Source organism: Epargyreus clarus, unplaced genomic scaffold, assembly GCF_041222505.1.
Source record: "Epargyreus clarus isolate Ecla_fem2 unplaced genomic scaffold, WU_Ecla_fem_2.2 ptg000018l, whole genome shotgun sequence".
Taxonomy (NCBI): Eukaryota; Metazoa; Arthropoda; class Insecta; order Lepidoptera; family Hesperiidae; genus Epargyreus; species Epargyreus clarus.
Window position 1 is genome coordinate 5556253 of NW_027332226.1, and position 15800 is coordinate 5572052.

The 15800-nt window shown below is 37.2% G+C and overlaps 2 protein-coding genes across 2 annotated transcripts; both read left to right on the forward strand.

The window, feature by feature from the left end:
• Window positions 1–2086: 2086 nt before the first annotated feature.
• Window positions 2087–9523, forward strand: LOC140749458 (phenoloxidase-activating enzyme 1). Its single transcript, XM_073082496.1, has 7 exons — window positions 2087–2272; window positions 3647–3846; window positions 4150–4333; window positions 4987–5098; window positions 6950–7137; window positions 8598–8687; window positions 9062–9523. Exons 1-7 carry the CDS (start codon window positions 2224–2226, stop codon window positions 9370–9372), a joined length of 1134 nt encoding a protein of 377 aa, XP_072938597.1. The 5' UTR covers window positions 2087–2223; the 3' UTR covers window positions 9373–9523.
• Window positions 9524–10482: 959 nt separating this feature from the next.
• LOC140749459 (uncharacterized) lies at window positions 10483–14978 on the forward strand. Its single transcript, XM_073082497.1, has 4 exons — window positions 10483–12105; window positions 13280–13456; window positions 14100–14249; window positions 14759–14978. Exons 1-4 carry the CDS (start codon window positions 12046–12048, stop codon window positions 14927–14929), a joined length of 558 nt encoding a protein of 185 aa, XP_072938598.1. The 5' UTR covers window positions 10483–12045; the 3' UTR covers window positions 14930–14978.
• Window positions 14979–15800: the final 822 nt, after the last annotated feature.

The following is a 15800-nucleotide window of genomic DNA, read 5'->3' on the forward strand; positions in this document are numbered from 1 at the left end:
CGGGGTTATGTGGGATTTTTACCGCACTAAAACCCCCTCAGTGGCCATCCTTAGCGCTGCGAAGCGTACACTGGGATCTCCAACGGAACGCAACCGGAGTCCACTGAACATGTTGCTCCATCAGACTCCGCCCAGGTGAGACCAGGCGCTCTCCACACCGTCTGGTGTTTACGATGGTATGCGACCACATACCGCCGTTCTTCCCGGGGTCGTTTGCTGGACGGTTCGACCACCCACTGTGGCCGCCCGCTACTCCGGAAGCCTCCTTTTAGTCACCTCCTACGACAGGCAGGGTATACCTTAGCCTTATTCTGATCCCGGTACTACAGAGACAATCTTATTTAGGTCCTACTAGAGGTCGGCAGTGTTGCGTTGCTACCCATAAGTTGTTGAACTATGTTGGAACTAGTCAGATAAGTATTAATTATTAGATTATTTAATTACTATGGTATTGTAAGGAATTACCATGCCATAGTATATAAATAATCTTCTTGAAACGTGTGCTATATCCCCCTTTATTAATTGTTAAAAAAACATAATTATCATTATGAACCGATTCTGCGAAATGATACAGCTCCATTTTATCTCAGGTCTCTTCTGAGTAAGAAAATAGATTCATAAACTTTACACGTATTTGAAAATATTATAGAGAACCCGGAGGCACCCAGTAATCTAAACTAAGATCGAAGCAAAAGAAAATTAATTTATTACAAGTTTTTAAGTTGCTTTGTTACTTAGTACATATGTAGCTAAGTCAGAGTCAAATCCTGCAACTGAATTACAAACCAACTGACCCCAATTGATCAAGAGCTGAAATTTTGCATAGTTACGTGTATGGTTTGGATGATAATGCATGATTATTTCACTGACGTATTTCCATTTTTTTGCTTGATATCGGTATCAAAAGAAAGAGAAAACAAAATGACGTTTCCTATTAAAAGCTACCTTTTAAAAATTTTTTTGAAAAAATGTTAGAATAATATACCTACTGTCTGTCTAGGAGTCTGGGATTCAAACCATACTCCATAGATTTTTTAAAAACACGCCATTGGTACATCACATTTTAGCAATTAAACGTTTCTTTCAATAATATATTGATAAGAACGTAAAACCCGGGATTCACAATCGTTATTATTGTTTTATTAAAGGTTAATATTTATCAGCAAGAAGTTGAAGTACTGGTAGAATAACCTAAGAGAAAACATTTTTGTAACTATTGGTCTCTATCAATTGACGTCATTTTATCGACGGTGGCAGTGATAGCCTAGTGGTTAAGAAACTCGGCCTCTCGATCGAGAGGTCCGAGGTTCAAATCCCAGGAACGCCCCTCTGATTTTTCAAAGTAATGTGCGTATTAGAAATTAATGATCACTTGCTAAACGATGAAGGAAAACATCGTGAGGATGCATACCTAAGCGATTTATAAAAAAAATCTCAAAGGTATGTGAAGTCTACCAATACGCATTTGGCCAGCGCGGTGGACTATGGCCTAACCCTTCTCATTATGAAAGGAGACCCGTGCCCAGTAGTGGGACATTAATGAGTTGATGATGATGATGATGAATTGACGTCATTAACTAGTAATTTCTTGTATTTTTTTTATAAAATTGGAGCAGCAAATGAGCAATCCACTTTTATACTAAGTAGTTACTGCCGCCAGAAGACATCAACCTTTTGTGGTTGACGATGCATTGCATAAAATGCACAGCTTACTTTTATACTTAACGTTTCTATTAAATAATTCAGTTCAAATGAAATACACCCTTTAAATGGAACATACATAGATAAGTTTATTTAATATATTTTTAAATATTATAAATTAAACTGCGCAAAAAAGTACTTATTTTGTATCATTTAAAATATGAATCGTAATGGTAAATAGGTAACTTATAAAAGCTAGTGCCTGTTACTAAAATGATAAGTGTATTGGTAAAAATCCATTTCTAGTACTACATAGCAATATAGCATAAGAATAATATTCATTTTTATCGCTTCGTAGTTCACAACAGGTTATAGCGTGTTTTTTGCGGACGCTACAAACATAAGCACGTATGCTATAAATATGTTGTCGCTGACCTCTAAGATCCAGTGCCGCAAAGTGGACGGACAAGTATCGTCATTTTGTTAATTATTTACATAGCGTTTTTGTACATAACGCTTTAGTACGAACTGACGATCCAGTGATGACAGTTGTCTTATAAAATTGAATTAAAAATAAATAAAATGAAATACATAGTGTTGTTAAGTTTTGCGTTCCTATGGAGTTATGCGGGTATGTATTTTATTTTAGTAATTGTGTGGAATAAAACAAAGAATTAATTGGAGCCCGGCTTTTAACGAGTTATCTCGATCTATCGGTCAGAGATCACGATCTTTAAACGTGTTTGAGCATTATCACTCGTTTTCCTTATTTTTGAATGACGAGAATGTTATTTTTTGTCTAGAAATTTGTTAATGCTAATTATGGTATTGAAAAACCCAAAAGTGGCCCGATATGAGAATTCATTCTTTATTTTATATGTATTATGTGTATTAAGGTTAACCTACGTAATCGCCAAGTATAAGTAAGAATTTTCCTGTTAGCGAACAAGGAGCAATGGTGGTTTGTTTGAGTGTAATATGTTACTTCATGACGTTAATACAATAACTATATAATTATATATAAAATACTTTTATGAATTGTATATACATAGTCATTTTGTACTAGTAAAAGTCGGCAATACCGACTTATAATACTCACTTGATATTTTACAGCTTAAAACCTGACTATGGCTTAAAATCTCCTTCAATAAATATCCAAAAAATTAAAAAATATGTTGAAATTCTACAGGTACAAACAATTTTTAGATTTATTAATAGTATCCATAGATTAGCTTCAAGTTCCTGCTTGTCGGTTTTTACGTCTTAGCAAGTTTACAGACTTTAAAATAACTTTTCCTTGTACGTTGGCATTAATAATAAAATTAGTTTGTGCACCAAATTGATATCCAACGATGTTGATATTTTATAAGCATAGGTATCTTATAATATACAACAGTTTAAAGTTTCCCATAAAAGCTTCGACAAAATCTATTTATAACGTACATGTCATCCGATAGTTATTGGAACTCGAATACTCAGGGGTCAGATATAGCAATAAAAATGTAGTATTTTATGAAAAGAATGTAATATTATAGTGTAAAAGAAACTTTAACTAGAGAAAAGATAAACTTATAAAAAGATTAAACGCCGCGTGGTCATTAAATTATAAATAGACTGTAGAGAGCATGAAATGTCAATGCCACTTTAATGTATTATAACGATAAGTTTTACCCGACTCCGGAGGGTAATGTTTTTAGAGCCTATGTACGTATGTTTCATAATTGGGCACGCCCTAAAGCCAAACGGCTTGACCAATTTTAACAAACAAGTTGTTATTGGATTCGTCTAAATTGTGGTAGTGAAAATGAAGATGTGATGTCAATATCATCGTAAAGTAAGAAAACAATAAAGAAACGTCAATTTAAGGTTCCGTGCATGAACTTTCTTCATAACACTAGTACATCTATGTTAGATGGCGATGACGGTTTAAAACTGGTCGACTACCCGATTGTTCTAATTAAATAACTATTACTATTACTAAAATAAAATTTTCCTTTGTTTTCAGATTCAGCCTGTGTAACTCCTCTCGGCCAAAAAAGCGAGTGCGTCTCTCTATACAGCTGTCAACCGTTACTCACTGCATTCGAACAGCGACCCCTGCCTAGCAGCGTCGTCAGCTTCTTAAGACAGTCATCATGCGGTTTCGATGGCTACGTGCCTACTGTGTGCTGTGGACCCCTGCCGGCTGAACAGCCTACAACCACTGTGAGTAGACGTTACCCACCTTGAAAGGTTCGATTCCGGAGGCAACGCCGCCACATCTATTTCTGTCTAAAAGCATTGGTAAACGTTTCTGTGTGCTGGTTTTAAGGGTGACCTCATCGACTAGACTAGACTTAATCCTGAGATTAGACTTAGTCCAGATTACTCTTATACCAAATCCAAAGTTTAGATTTTAATTAGCTCTATGTGTACTGCGCCTAAGGAGTAAGATAACTGTGATAATAATAACTAATTTCTGCACGTGATTTTTAAAAATCAGAATGACAAAAAATATATCTTTCGCAGGTAAGATCTAGACCAGTGCCGCCTCCATCCATTTCTGATAAAGTAGAGCCAGTTAACCCGGAAGATTCATTCTTAATGCCAAGGGATAAATGTGGGCTAGACGAGAATGGAGACAGGATATATGGCGGTCAGTTCACTGACCTGGACGAGTTCCCGTGGATGGCCTTGATGGGATACAGACCTAGTGAGTATATATAGTCTCTATGTGTAGGGTGTGTTTTTTTTTTCATAGGTGTATTGAGCGGGTTTATTAAGATTACGCTTTTATTCTTGTCTGTCCTCTGTGCCTGTGACGCAAACGAAATTTAGTACAATACCGTAGTATAGTCCGCGCCAAACTGCTAGTCCGCTCTGAAGTTGTTTCGAGCAGGAGTAGTCATACAATTTGCTATGGCGACGTGATTCATTTCTATATTCAGAGCGGACTAGCAGTTTTACGCGGACTATACCATATCAAATCGCTGTCTTTTACTATTCTAATCAACCGGTTGTGGAGAATATTATTCCTGCAGTGAAACAAACATTAAAGTATAAAATATGCAAAAAACTTGTGAATCATTTCCATTTAATATACGTGATTTATATCTTACTGCAGTCATAAGATAAAAATAATTCATTAACAATCTATTCAGCACAGTCAAATCAATTACTTAAAATGCCAGGCTAAGAATAGCGGAGCTTAATTTTAGACAAAATTCTTTGAACAGAAGATTTGATTTGATAAACTATTAAACATTAAAATTTTATGAATATGTTTTATCGTCGATGTAACTTTTCGTTTTGCCTTTAGTATATTATAATGATTTCTTGGTAAATTTAAATGCATATAATTTGCAGATGGTGGTGGTCTTTTGGTGTACCGGTGCGGTGGAGTTCTCATTAACCACAGATACGTACTGTCGGCTGCGCATTGCGTCGTGGGAGCCATTGAAACTGCCGTTGGACAAATGTAAGTTTTAGGTTACTTTATGTAGTCCGCGCCAAAGTGCTAGTCCGCTCTGAATATAGAAATGACTCGCGTCGCAACAGCAAATTATAGTTATCAGCGACGAAGACAGCACGGGATCCATCCGGCACCCGTCCGCTGCCCGCTCTTGCCCGTGGGTACAACGCACGCAACAACTTCAGAGCGGACTAGCAGTTTGGCGCGACTATACTTTTCTCATAATACTGAAGCAACAAACGAATATGCAGTTCACCTGATGGTGTACCGACCCCCATAATGTGTGTATAATATATCATGACAATAGGTTATGTAATATCTTTGTCCCTGTAGAATAGGGCTACGGTATCCTGTGCCTGTCGTAAAATGCGACTAAAAGGGGGCTTCCGGGGTTGCGGGCGGAAATAGTGGGAGCTCGAACCGTCGTACAAGCAACCCGAAAAGGACGGCGGTGTGTGTGGCTGCATGCCGTCGTAAACACCAGGTGTGCGGGAGTAGTGTAAGCTACTCCCCTCAGGATAGAGCCCGATAGGGACATAGCGCTTGGAGGACTCCGGTTGTGTTCCATCGGAGATCCCGAAGTTCTCCACCAAGCGCTGAGGACGGCCACCGGGGGGGTTTTAATGTGGTAAAAATCCCACATAACCCGGTGTCGCTACCACGTCGTCGGGTACCTTTTGGAGGTTTCCCCCTCATAAACAAAAAAAAAGGTTATGTAATATGAAGTTAAGTCTTGAAAGTGTAGCAAACAAATACACTCATATTCACATTTAGAATATTAGTCAGGTCATCTTAGTAAAGATTTTGAAATGAATTTTTATTTCTGTTTATTATTTGTCGCCTCAATGAAATGCCACAAATCAATAAAAACTTTATTAAATTACCATATAAGTTTGGCCCGCGCCAAACTGCTAGTCCGCTCTGAAGTTGTCGCGAGCAGGTGTAGTCATACAATTTGCTGTGGCGACGCGATTCATTTCTATATTCAGAGCGGACTACCAGTATTACGCGAACTATACAACAAACAGAAAAAATGTTATGAGGGAATAACCACGTTCTTAATTGATCATATAATAAGTTGAAACCGGTTATTGTAATTTGGAAAATCCTCATAGTTCCCAGTACTCATTTTTCATGCATTCAACCAAACCAATTGGTATGACGCATCGCATATGGTATTTTGATTTGTCATTTAAAAGTAATTTCAATACGAATTACATAAATGTGTATGATTAAGATTATGTTCATGTATCCTTCATAACCTACCTAAATTTGTTTCACTGGTGGGCAAGGGTTTCCTCCCATAATGTAAAGGATTTAGAGAGGTAACGTACGAGCGATGACCGTCATCGACGCTCGTCGACTTGCGACTTGTCAACTTGTCGAAGATTTTCTTTCTTCAGATTTTTGTATGCATGTAGATTTATTTACGACGTTTTCTTGAACTGTGCTTAATTGGGCACTACTACTACTATTGGCATAACTACTATAAGGATACATTATGGCTACCTTTTTTTATAATATAGGAGTAACAGACGAGCATACAGTCCACCTGATGGTAAGTGGCTACTGCCGCCCATGGACATCTGTAATCAACCCCAGATAGGATTAGATATTCCTACCTGACGTTGGCCACAGATGCGCCGCTACCCCGGAGGTCTAAGCTGGAACGCCGCGGAAAAGTCTGTCTCCCTTACCACTGTTAAACGAACACTGCTGTGATTAGGTAGAAATAGGTGTGGCGGTGGGGCCGCCGGAGTCGAACCACAAAGGGTTCTACCAACTTCAAACTACCTACCTACATATACGAGTAATTTCTTTAATCTTCCAGTAAAAATCAGTTTTACTAATTTTCAGAGCATCGGTACGTTTGGGTGAATGGGACATACAAAATGACTTAGACTGCGTCAACGGTACCTGCGCTGATCCAGTCCAAGAGTACGCCGTCCAATCTTCATACCCTCACCCTGGCTTCTCGGACAGGCACAAGAACAGACAAGACGACATCTCGCTCGTGAGACTTGCGCAGAGGGTTCGATTTACCTGTAAGTTCTCAAAGTTTGCTTCGTTTATTTTATAATAAGTATTACAACTGCTGGAGAATACTCCACTACTTTATAGAGCCTTTAAATTTGGGGAAGGGACATAGGTTCCCTTTTCGTACTCTACAGGCTTTATAATGGTGAGTGTTTCGAGGTACTATTTGATCTGTTGTCATCATTCCCCCATCGCATCACTCGCGAATGATGAAGTTCCATCCACACTAACCGGATTCGTGGCGGTCCTCCACGGTTCGGTTTGCACAGGCGTTTTAGCCACGAAAATACAAGATGTGAAATAAACTTCCTTCTGAGCAATTCCCGGAGCGCTATGATTTGAACTCTTCAAAAAAGGTGCAAAAAGAGCTCTCATCCAAAGTCGGTCATACTTTAGTCACACTTCTGATGTTGCAAATATCCATAGGCGGCAATGACTATTTTCCATCAGTTAGCAGGTCTGCTTTGGTCTGATTGTTGATGATATCATTTTTAAACTGTTAATATTTACCGCTTAGTAATAAATATATTTTAATCTACACTTATAAATGTTTATCTTGTTAGGTCATTGGTCTTTGATTAGCATAAGTGATATGGGCATATGCAAAGTATGGTTATGTGTAAAAATATTATTCCTGTTTCGTTTTCCTTATTTATGTGCACGAAACTTGAGTAAAAAGATAAGAAAAAATATTTTGGAAAATAATCTCACTCTTGTGTTAACAGATGTATGTATAATAATGTATATGGAATAGAAAAGTTTATTTGTACCAGAGCCACGTTAAGTCCATATATATAATTCTCGTGCCACGATGTTAGTTACCGTACTCCTCCGAAACGGTTTTACCAATTGAAAATTGTAACCGATTTGTCTTAGGCCCAATTATTAATAATCAATCTCTCACTTTTTACCTGTCAAAGATCGAAATTTGACAATGTCTATTAAAATTTGAAAATTGAAATTGTCAAATTTGAAATTTGATATTGCCAAATGTCAAATTTGAAATTGTCAGATGTCAAATTTTGGTGGCCAAAACAATGGATAGATTGATAATTAATAACAGACATTAGAGTATTAGTTTAATATTAACATTAACATTTACATAACACAATTAATGGCAGGAACTTAACTGCCAAATTAATATGAAAATATATGTATTTTCTTAAAATTGAGGCTCTTCCATTAGTTTGTCATTTATCATGACTTCCCAGAATTTGATCCTTATAAGCAACACTATCAGGTCGTGGAATAATGTATATTTTTTTTCAAAATGAACTCGTTCGATTCCCGGCTAGGGAAATGATATTTTAAAAAGGTAATGATGCAGTTTTAGGTTTTATCGGCCTCGTAACTCCTTTCAGCTTTTTTTCGCTAATCCATAAAGTTACGGATTTGGCCCTGAAGGCCTATTTAAAAAAATCACCCTGTATACAAAGTACGTAATAATAATAAATGGGTTTTGTTACAGATTACGTCCAGCCGATCTGTTTGACGGGCAACACGCGTTTGAACGTAGGATATGACGTGTTCGTGGCCGGGTGGGGTAAAACCCTATCAGGTATATATTTTCCTATTGATTTTGTACCTCCTTAAGACATTTCTCGGAATATCGGCCACTTTCGTGAAAAATTGATACCTGTATTTAACGGGAAATGTCAGGGTTAATAATAAAACGGTTGGCACGGAAGCTTTGTGTAGATTTCAACGCAAAATTGTTGTTAATGAAATAAAACTTTTTTTGATACATTTTGCGTCACCTTTTTTATTGTTAATACATAAGTTGTATTAATTATCGTTGGCTTTAGAAGAAAGTTATCAAAATCATTATTTATTTTGTATTTAATATCTTTGAACATATTTTAAACAATGTGTAACGCAGGTCTACAAGAACTTTAAAATTGACCTCATTATGTTTGCTAAATATTTTTTTAGGAAAGAGCAGCCCCATCAAGCTAAAGCTGAACTTGCCAATCGCCGACAAGGGAGACTGTGACACTAAGTACCGAACCCTTGGCGCTGCGTTGACAGACAAGCAGATTTGCGCCGGTGGTGTGTTCGCCAAAGACGCGTGCACTGGTGACTCGGGCGGTCCCCTCATGAGGAATGTCGGAGGAACGTGGGAATCAGTGGCCGTCGTGTCCTTCGGGTATGGGTGCGGAAGAGACGGCTGGCCCGGAGTCTACACCTCCATCGCAAGCTACCGCGACTGGATAGAACAGACGATGAGGTCGTCCAATGTTTAGGAGACACAAATAAAATGAATTTGCAATCTATTATTCATCCGAATACCTACAGCGACAGAGTAAAAATATGTAATATTTTGTACGAATTTGAAAAAATCTGTTTTGTTAATCAATAATAGAATACAGAGAAAATATCTTTTTTATATTTAAATGATTGTGTTTATTCATTGTTACAACTGCCATTCTGCCTTCCTTCAAACGATCCTTTTTCCTTGAGTTTTGCAGATACAACAATTATGGAATAGCATATAATACCCTTTATTATCACTTGCAAACGGTGAAGGAAAACATCGTGAGGAGACCTACATACCTGTGAGATTTAAAAAAGTATGTGAACTCTACCAAGTCGTACGCGGCCACCGGTAGACTATTGCATAATCATTTGCGATCTGAAAGGAGACAACAGTGCCCAACAGTAGGACAGTACAATGCATGCTTAAAAAGATAACATTTTCTCACATTCACTTTTTAAGCATATATATTAACATCTTTATTTAAAGTTTCAAAAATATTATTAGAAGTGCTTACATTAAGTAACGAAAATATAAACCGGGTAAGGTTTGTGCTCTCGGGAGTTTCTCCTGTAAATTTACTATATGCAATTGTCAATTTCAAGCAGGTTGAAACTTATCTGTCAGAGAGGGTGTATGTACCTACTAACACAATTTAATAAACAGTCCAAATAAATTAAAATTGAGTTTTGTTAGGTGGATCCCAAAAGTCATCGAGAATCCCCATTTGAATGAACAAAGATATTCAATTAGTCGTAACGTATCATTTGCATATAGGTGTCACTCGCAATCAAATTAAGTGGAGCGCTGGCAATTCTATGCGCATAATTAAATCTTTACCCCTTAGAAGTTATGCGAGCCTGGTGACCCGGAATTTTATTAATTCACATTTTCTTTAATAGTCACTGTGCTTATTATTTACTTATGGAGAGAATTTCCTTAAATGCAAACATCCGTTTTTGCGCTTTTGTGCGTTAACATATTTCATGTAATTCATGTAATGAAATGAATGACTATTTGTATGTATAAGAATTTATTTATTTTATACAAATAGTAAGTTGCCATAATGGGACCGCATTTATCTGAATATTTTATTGTACTTATACATATTTTTTCAGTTTCGCCGTGATCATGATCTATGTAACCGGGTTGTAGTATCGACAACAGAGAAATTAAAAACATTGCATCGAAAAGTACTCACTCGTTATATAATAAAATGTATAAATTCTGCGATAACATTGGTCAAAAATAAAATATACCTATACGTCTTTTGTTTTAATGTAAACAAATACGCAGTTGGCACGATGATAAATAGTAGGTATTATATTATTATGATAAAATAACTGGTTTTACCCCGATAAATTTAAATAAACAAAATATTATATTATAATTATTATTGGATTCATAATGATCACCATACTTCTTGTAAGTAGTAATGATACTATTATGTTACTTCATTTTAATTCAAAATTATTTAAGTACGTAATCTGAAATATACTTATATTATCCGCTATCCCTTTTACGTAACTTCATCGTCGCTAAAATGATAAAAACGTACAACGTAAAACAGTAGTATACTGTTGGATAAAAACAGAAAATAAATCAAAACTGTGAATACATTCATTTATTCTCCGAAAGATAACAAATACGTGGAGGGGAAACTCCAATCGGAATCTAAAAATTACGACAGTTTAAAAGTAGGCACCATTTACATAAAACTACTATATTGGAAATGATATAGTTGCCGTAAAGCCCCATTCGTTTGGGTGTATGGAGCGAGGGATATTGGTTGAATCGATTCGTATCGTAATTTTATTTACACGTTCCGAACGATCCGGGAATGATAACTGATAAAATAAATAGCATTTAGCGTAGGTACTTTAAATTCTTCCCGGTAATTAATTGTTGCGGTTGGTAAATTCAAGGGTTTCGGTTGCAAAAATATGATTTTTTGTTTAATTACCAGTAGGTACCCATTTTTCATGATAATCATGAATTAACCTTTTAGTCCTTATAAAATAACAAATGTATTATTATTATCTACAAAACTAGTACCTAAAAATAATTTTGTTGCGATCCCCATTTGAAAGTATTTTAAGTCTTGTATAACAAAATATTATATTTTTTATAAATACAAGATTGATCATGAATGTACTTACATTTAGAAGTATTACAGAAAATAAATTTAATACTTCAAAATACATTTCAATAGTAAGTTATCACAAAAAATATCTACACAACGAAATAGATCTCTGAGGATATTTTATTACAAACTTAGTGTAAATGTACTGAAGACACCTGGATTCATGAAGGCGCAGGACTGGTGGGAGTGGTGTCAATAATTAAGAGAATGCCTAGCACAGTTCAAAAGGCTGATGGATGGAAACCTAAGACCTTTTTATCATACTCTACAACTGCAAACTATAATATTATCAGCAATGGCAGAATTAATACAAGTATTATGGGATACTTTTCGTGTTACTGAATATGGCGTGATTGTTATACAATAAAGTTATGATTATACTATGTTACAATGTTGTTTGCAACAAAGCCAACCAGTCGTTACACGACATTACAATATAACAATTGAGATTATTATCAATCCACGTATAAATAATCAAATGCAACATAGAGTCCGTTAGATCGAGTGCAAAAAATTGGAATGGAAATGCTTATGACATTTTTGTTTTCCTTTTTCTGTGACGTTTGTTTAGGGGACGATGTAAGTAATTTTTTCCCGATAATATTTGTTTCCATTATCAATTTATTTTTGATACATTTATATTTGATAAATTTAATTGCACAATAAGCTTGGTTTAATTAGATTCGTGTTCTTTATCTCACTCTAAGACACAGACTCATTTTTTTTAGCTAAAATATAAAAAATAACTGTCAAATAAATTATACTACTTATATTAATAGATTTTATTTTATAAAACAATTGTGTAATCCAACTAATGGTAAGTGGCAACTGCAACCCATGCACATCTACCCAACCACAGTTAGGATTAGGATTCTTCCCGAGATCGGCCACAAATGCATCGTATAGTACCTTTTTTTTTCCTAACGAGGGGGAAACCTTCAAAAGGTACCCCAACGATGTGGAAGTGATGCCGGATTATGTGGGATTCTTACCGCACTAAAACCCCCCCGGTGGCCGTCCTCAACGCTTGTTGTAGAACTCCGGGATCTCCGACGGAACCCAACCGGAGTCCTCCAAGCGCGATGCCCCGATCGGGCTCTGCCCTGGGGGAGCAGTTTTCGCTCCTCCCGCACCATCTGGTGTTAACGACGGTATGCGACCACACATACCGCCGTCCTTCACTCTTGCCGCCCGCAACCCCGGAAGACCCCTTTTAGTCGCTTCTTACGACAGGCAGGAGTTACCGTAGCCCTATTCTAGTCCCGGAACTACAGGGACAATCGTATAGTACCTTTTTTTTTTTTTTTTTTTTTTTTTTGTTTACGAGGGGGAAACCTTCAAAAGGTACCCAGTGTCGTAGGAGCGACACGGGGTTATGTGGGATTCTTACCGCACTAAAACCCCCCCGGTGGCCGTCCTCAGCGTTGCCAAGAGGACTCCGGGATCTCCTACGGAACGCAACCGGAGTCCTCTGAACGCGTTGCCCCTTCGGGCTCCTCCTAGGTGAACTTCAGGACTCACCACACCGTCTGGTGTTTACGACGGTATGCGACCACACATACCGCCGCCCTTCCCGGAGTTGCTTGCTGGACGGCTCGACCTCCCAATCTTGCCGCCCGCAACCCCGGAAGCCCCCTTTTAGTCGCCTCTTACGACAGGCAGGAGATACCGTAGCCCTATTCTAGTCCCGGGACTACAGGGACAAATCGTACCTACAAAACACTGTCTCAATAAATTGTTCTTTATTGTCAAGCCATACTATGTAGCAGAGTGGTCAGAGGTTATAAGAAGCTGTCCAGACTTCGAAAACACAAACTATAGCTTCGATGATCTTGAACTTGGCAGCGCATCAGGCTCTGGAGATGACGAGGGAGGCCTTACGCTTAGAGGAAACCTCGTGATCTTAGAAGACCTAAAAGAGGCTTACGTGGTTTGTACAATTAATATAGAATATTTCTAGTTATTTTTATTTATTTTACAAATTTGTGTACACAGAGACAGAACAAAAAAGACTTTAAAAAGAAATATAGTACAGAAGACTTTCTTGGTAGTAAGTGTGCAATGTGCATGACGAGAAGATGATGATGATGATAAGTGATACAGGTCATGGAAATTTGTAATCAATCCCAGGTAGTATTTGAATTTTGAAGTTGATTACAGATTTATTGTTAACCCTGAGGACTAAAGATAAAGTATCCTTCCCTTACCGTACTCTTTAAACCAAAGGGCAGCAACGCTTGACACTACAAATATAAGTCAAAAATAAGTGGTGCAACATCAGAAAAGTTGTCGATGCATTGCCGGCTTTGAAGAAGAGTTTTCTTCACCATTCTTGAAGAACCACATGTTATAACGCTCCAAGAATACTTCGTGAAGAAGTTTATTCCACATTGTGCCCATTCGCACCAGAAATGACTGTACAAACCGAACAGTGAAGGACAATATGAGTCCACTTGATGCAGATCTACCTATCAATTTGATTGTTGGATTTGACACACATGCATAGCTTCAGCACGTCACACATCCCTGGTAGAAAAATAGCCTAACTTGCCAAACTCATCATTTCTTTTCAGATGGATTTACAGATATTTAAGTGTACAGGATTTGGGGATGAACCGATGTATAGCGTAGAAGGAGACTTTTGTTCAAGTTTAAAAAATACAGATACGCCATGGTATCCAATTGTAGCAAAGATGAATACTTCGTCTTGTCCAATACCGAAGGTATATATTGATTAATTTCACTTATTAAAACATTCAAGTTTAATATAAAATAACCTTGTTATTATGGTAACCATTAATTAATTACTGTAACTTCGCAAATTGTGGATGGTTAGATGAGGTAGATGAAATTGCATAGTGCCAATTTTATATATTTTGTCAAATCTTTTATTGCGGCCAAGCAGCTTACAAATATACAGTCCATTGGATGGTAAGTACTGGTTTTGCAGGTACCACCGCCACGCCTATTTCTGCCTCATAATGGCAGTCTTAAGTGCTACTGTGTTCTCGTTTGAGGGTGTGATAAGGGCCACATACTTTTCCGAGGCGTGTCGGTTTAATCCTCAGGTGTAGCGCATCTGTGCCCGACCTCAGGTAGGACTATATAATCCTATGTGGGGTTGATTACCGCTGACTACCTTTGGCAATAGCACTATAATTTTGAATAGTTTAACTTATTTAAAACTACAGTACGTATTTAAAGTACTTAACATTATTTTTTTCACAACCAGGGTGAATATTCATTGGACGGCCTTAAAATATCTATTGATTTTGCGAAAGATGTTCTGACACATGATTTTTGTGGTGAATACAAAGCTCAGATGGTAATGAAGGATAATATCGATATGCTGTCATGTCATACGTTAGGATTGGCAGTGGTGGAGAAGTATGATGAAGAATAAAGTGTTACTATGTTATGTTAATAAAGATTTTTTATCTGAAACTTTTATTATTTACTGGCATAACATTATGATTCGGTTATTAGCGGTGAAGAATTATAATAGATCCGTTCTTTAAATGTATACTAAAATTATGAATACTTCTTCTATATTGTATACATTGAGGTACATTCTATTTCACTGGTACTTTAAATAACTTTATTATATAATACTATAAATAATTCAAAAACCAAATTGAGTTCATCTACTTCCAAACGTAAGTTTAGAATTCATATAGTCAAAAAACTTCATAAACTCAAGTAAAAAATTCACACTCACACAATTATAACGTTAAAACGTTGTAAATATAAATCTGTCTTAATATAAAATATCGTTATTTGAATAATATTTCGATTTAGGGACGCTAAAACGTAGAGACGGGTGGCGAATTAGCATACCGCTGATAGTGACCTCGCCTGCCTTGTAATACAATTTCCACATATGCTATTACATCTTTGCCACAGGGAGCCCGCGCTCTGGGCCCCCGACTTTAAGAGGGCCCCGAAAGGCCAATATTCACTTAAACGACATTTATTTGCTAAGAATTAAGGCAACATTTTATAAATTGTTTTCTTAATTTTGAAGGTGGTAGAACCCTTTGTGGTCCGACTCCGGTGGCACCACCGCCACACCTATTTCTACCTAATAACAGCAATGTTAAGCGCTGCTGTGTTCCGGTTTGAAGGGTGTGGTAAGGGAGACAGACTTTTTCGAGGCGTTCCAGCTTAGTCCTCAGGGGTAGCGGCGCATCTGTGGCCGACCTCAGGTAGGAATATCTAATCCTATCTGGGGTTCATTACAGATGTCCATGGGCGGCAGTAGCCACTTACCACCA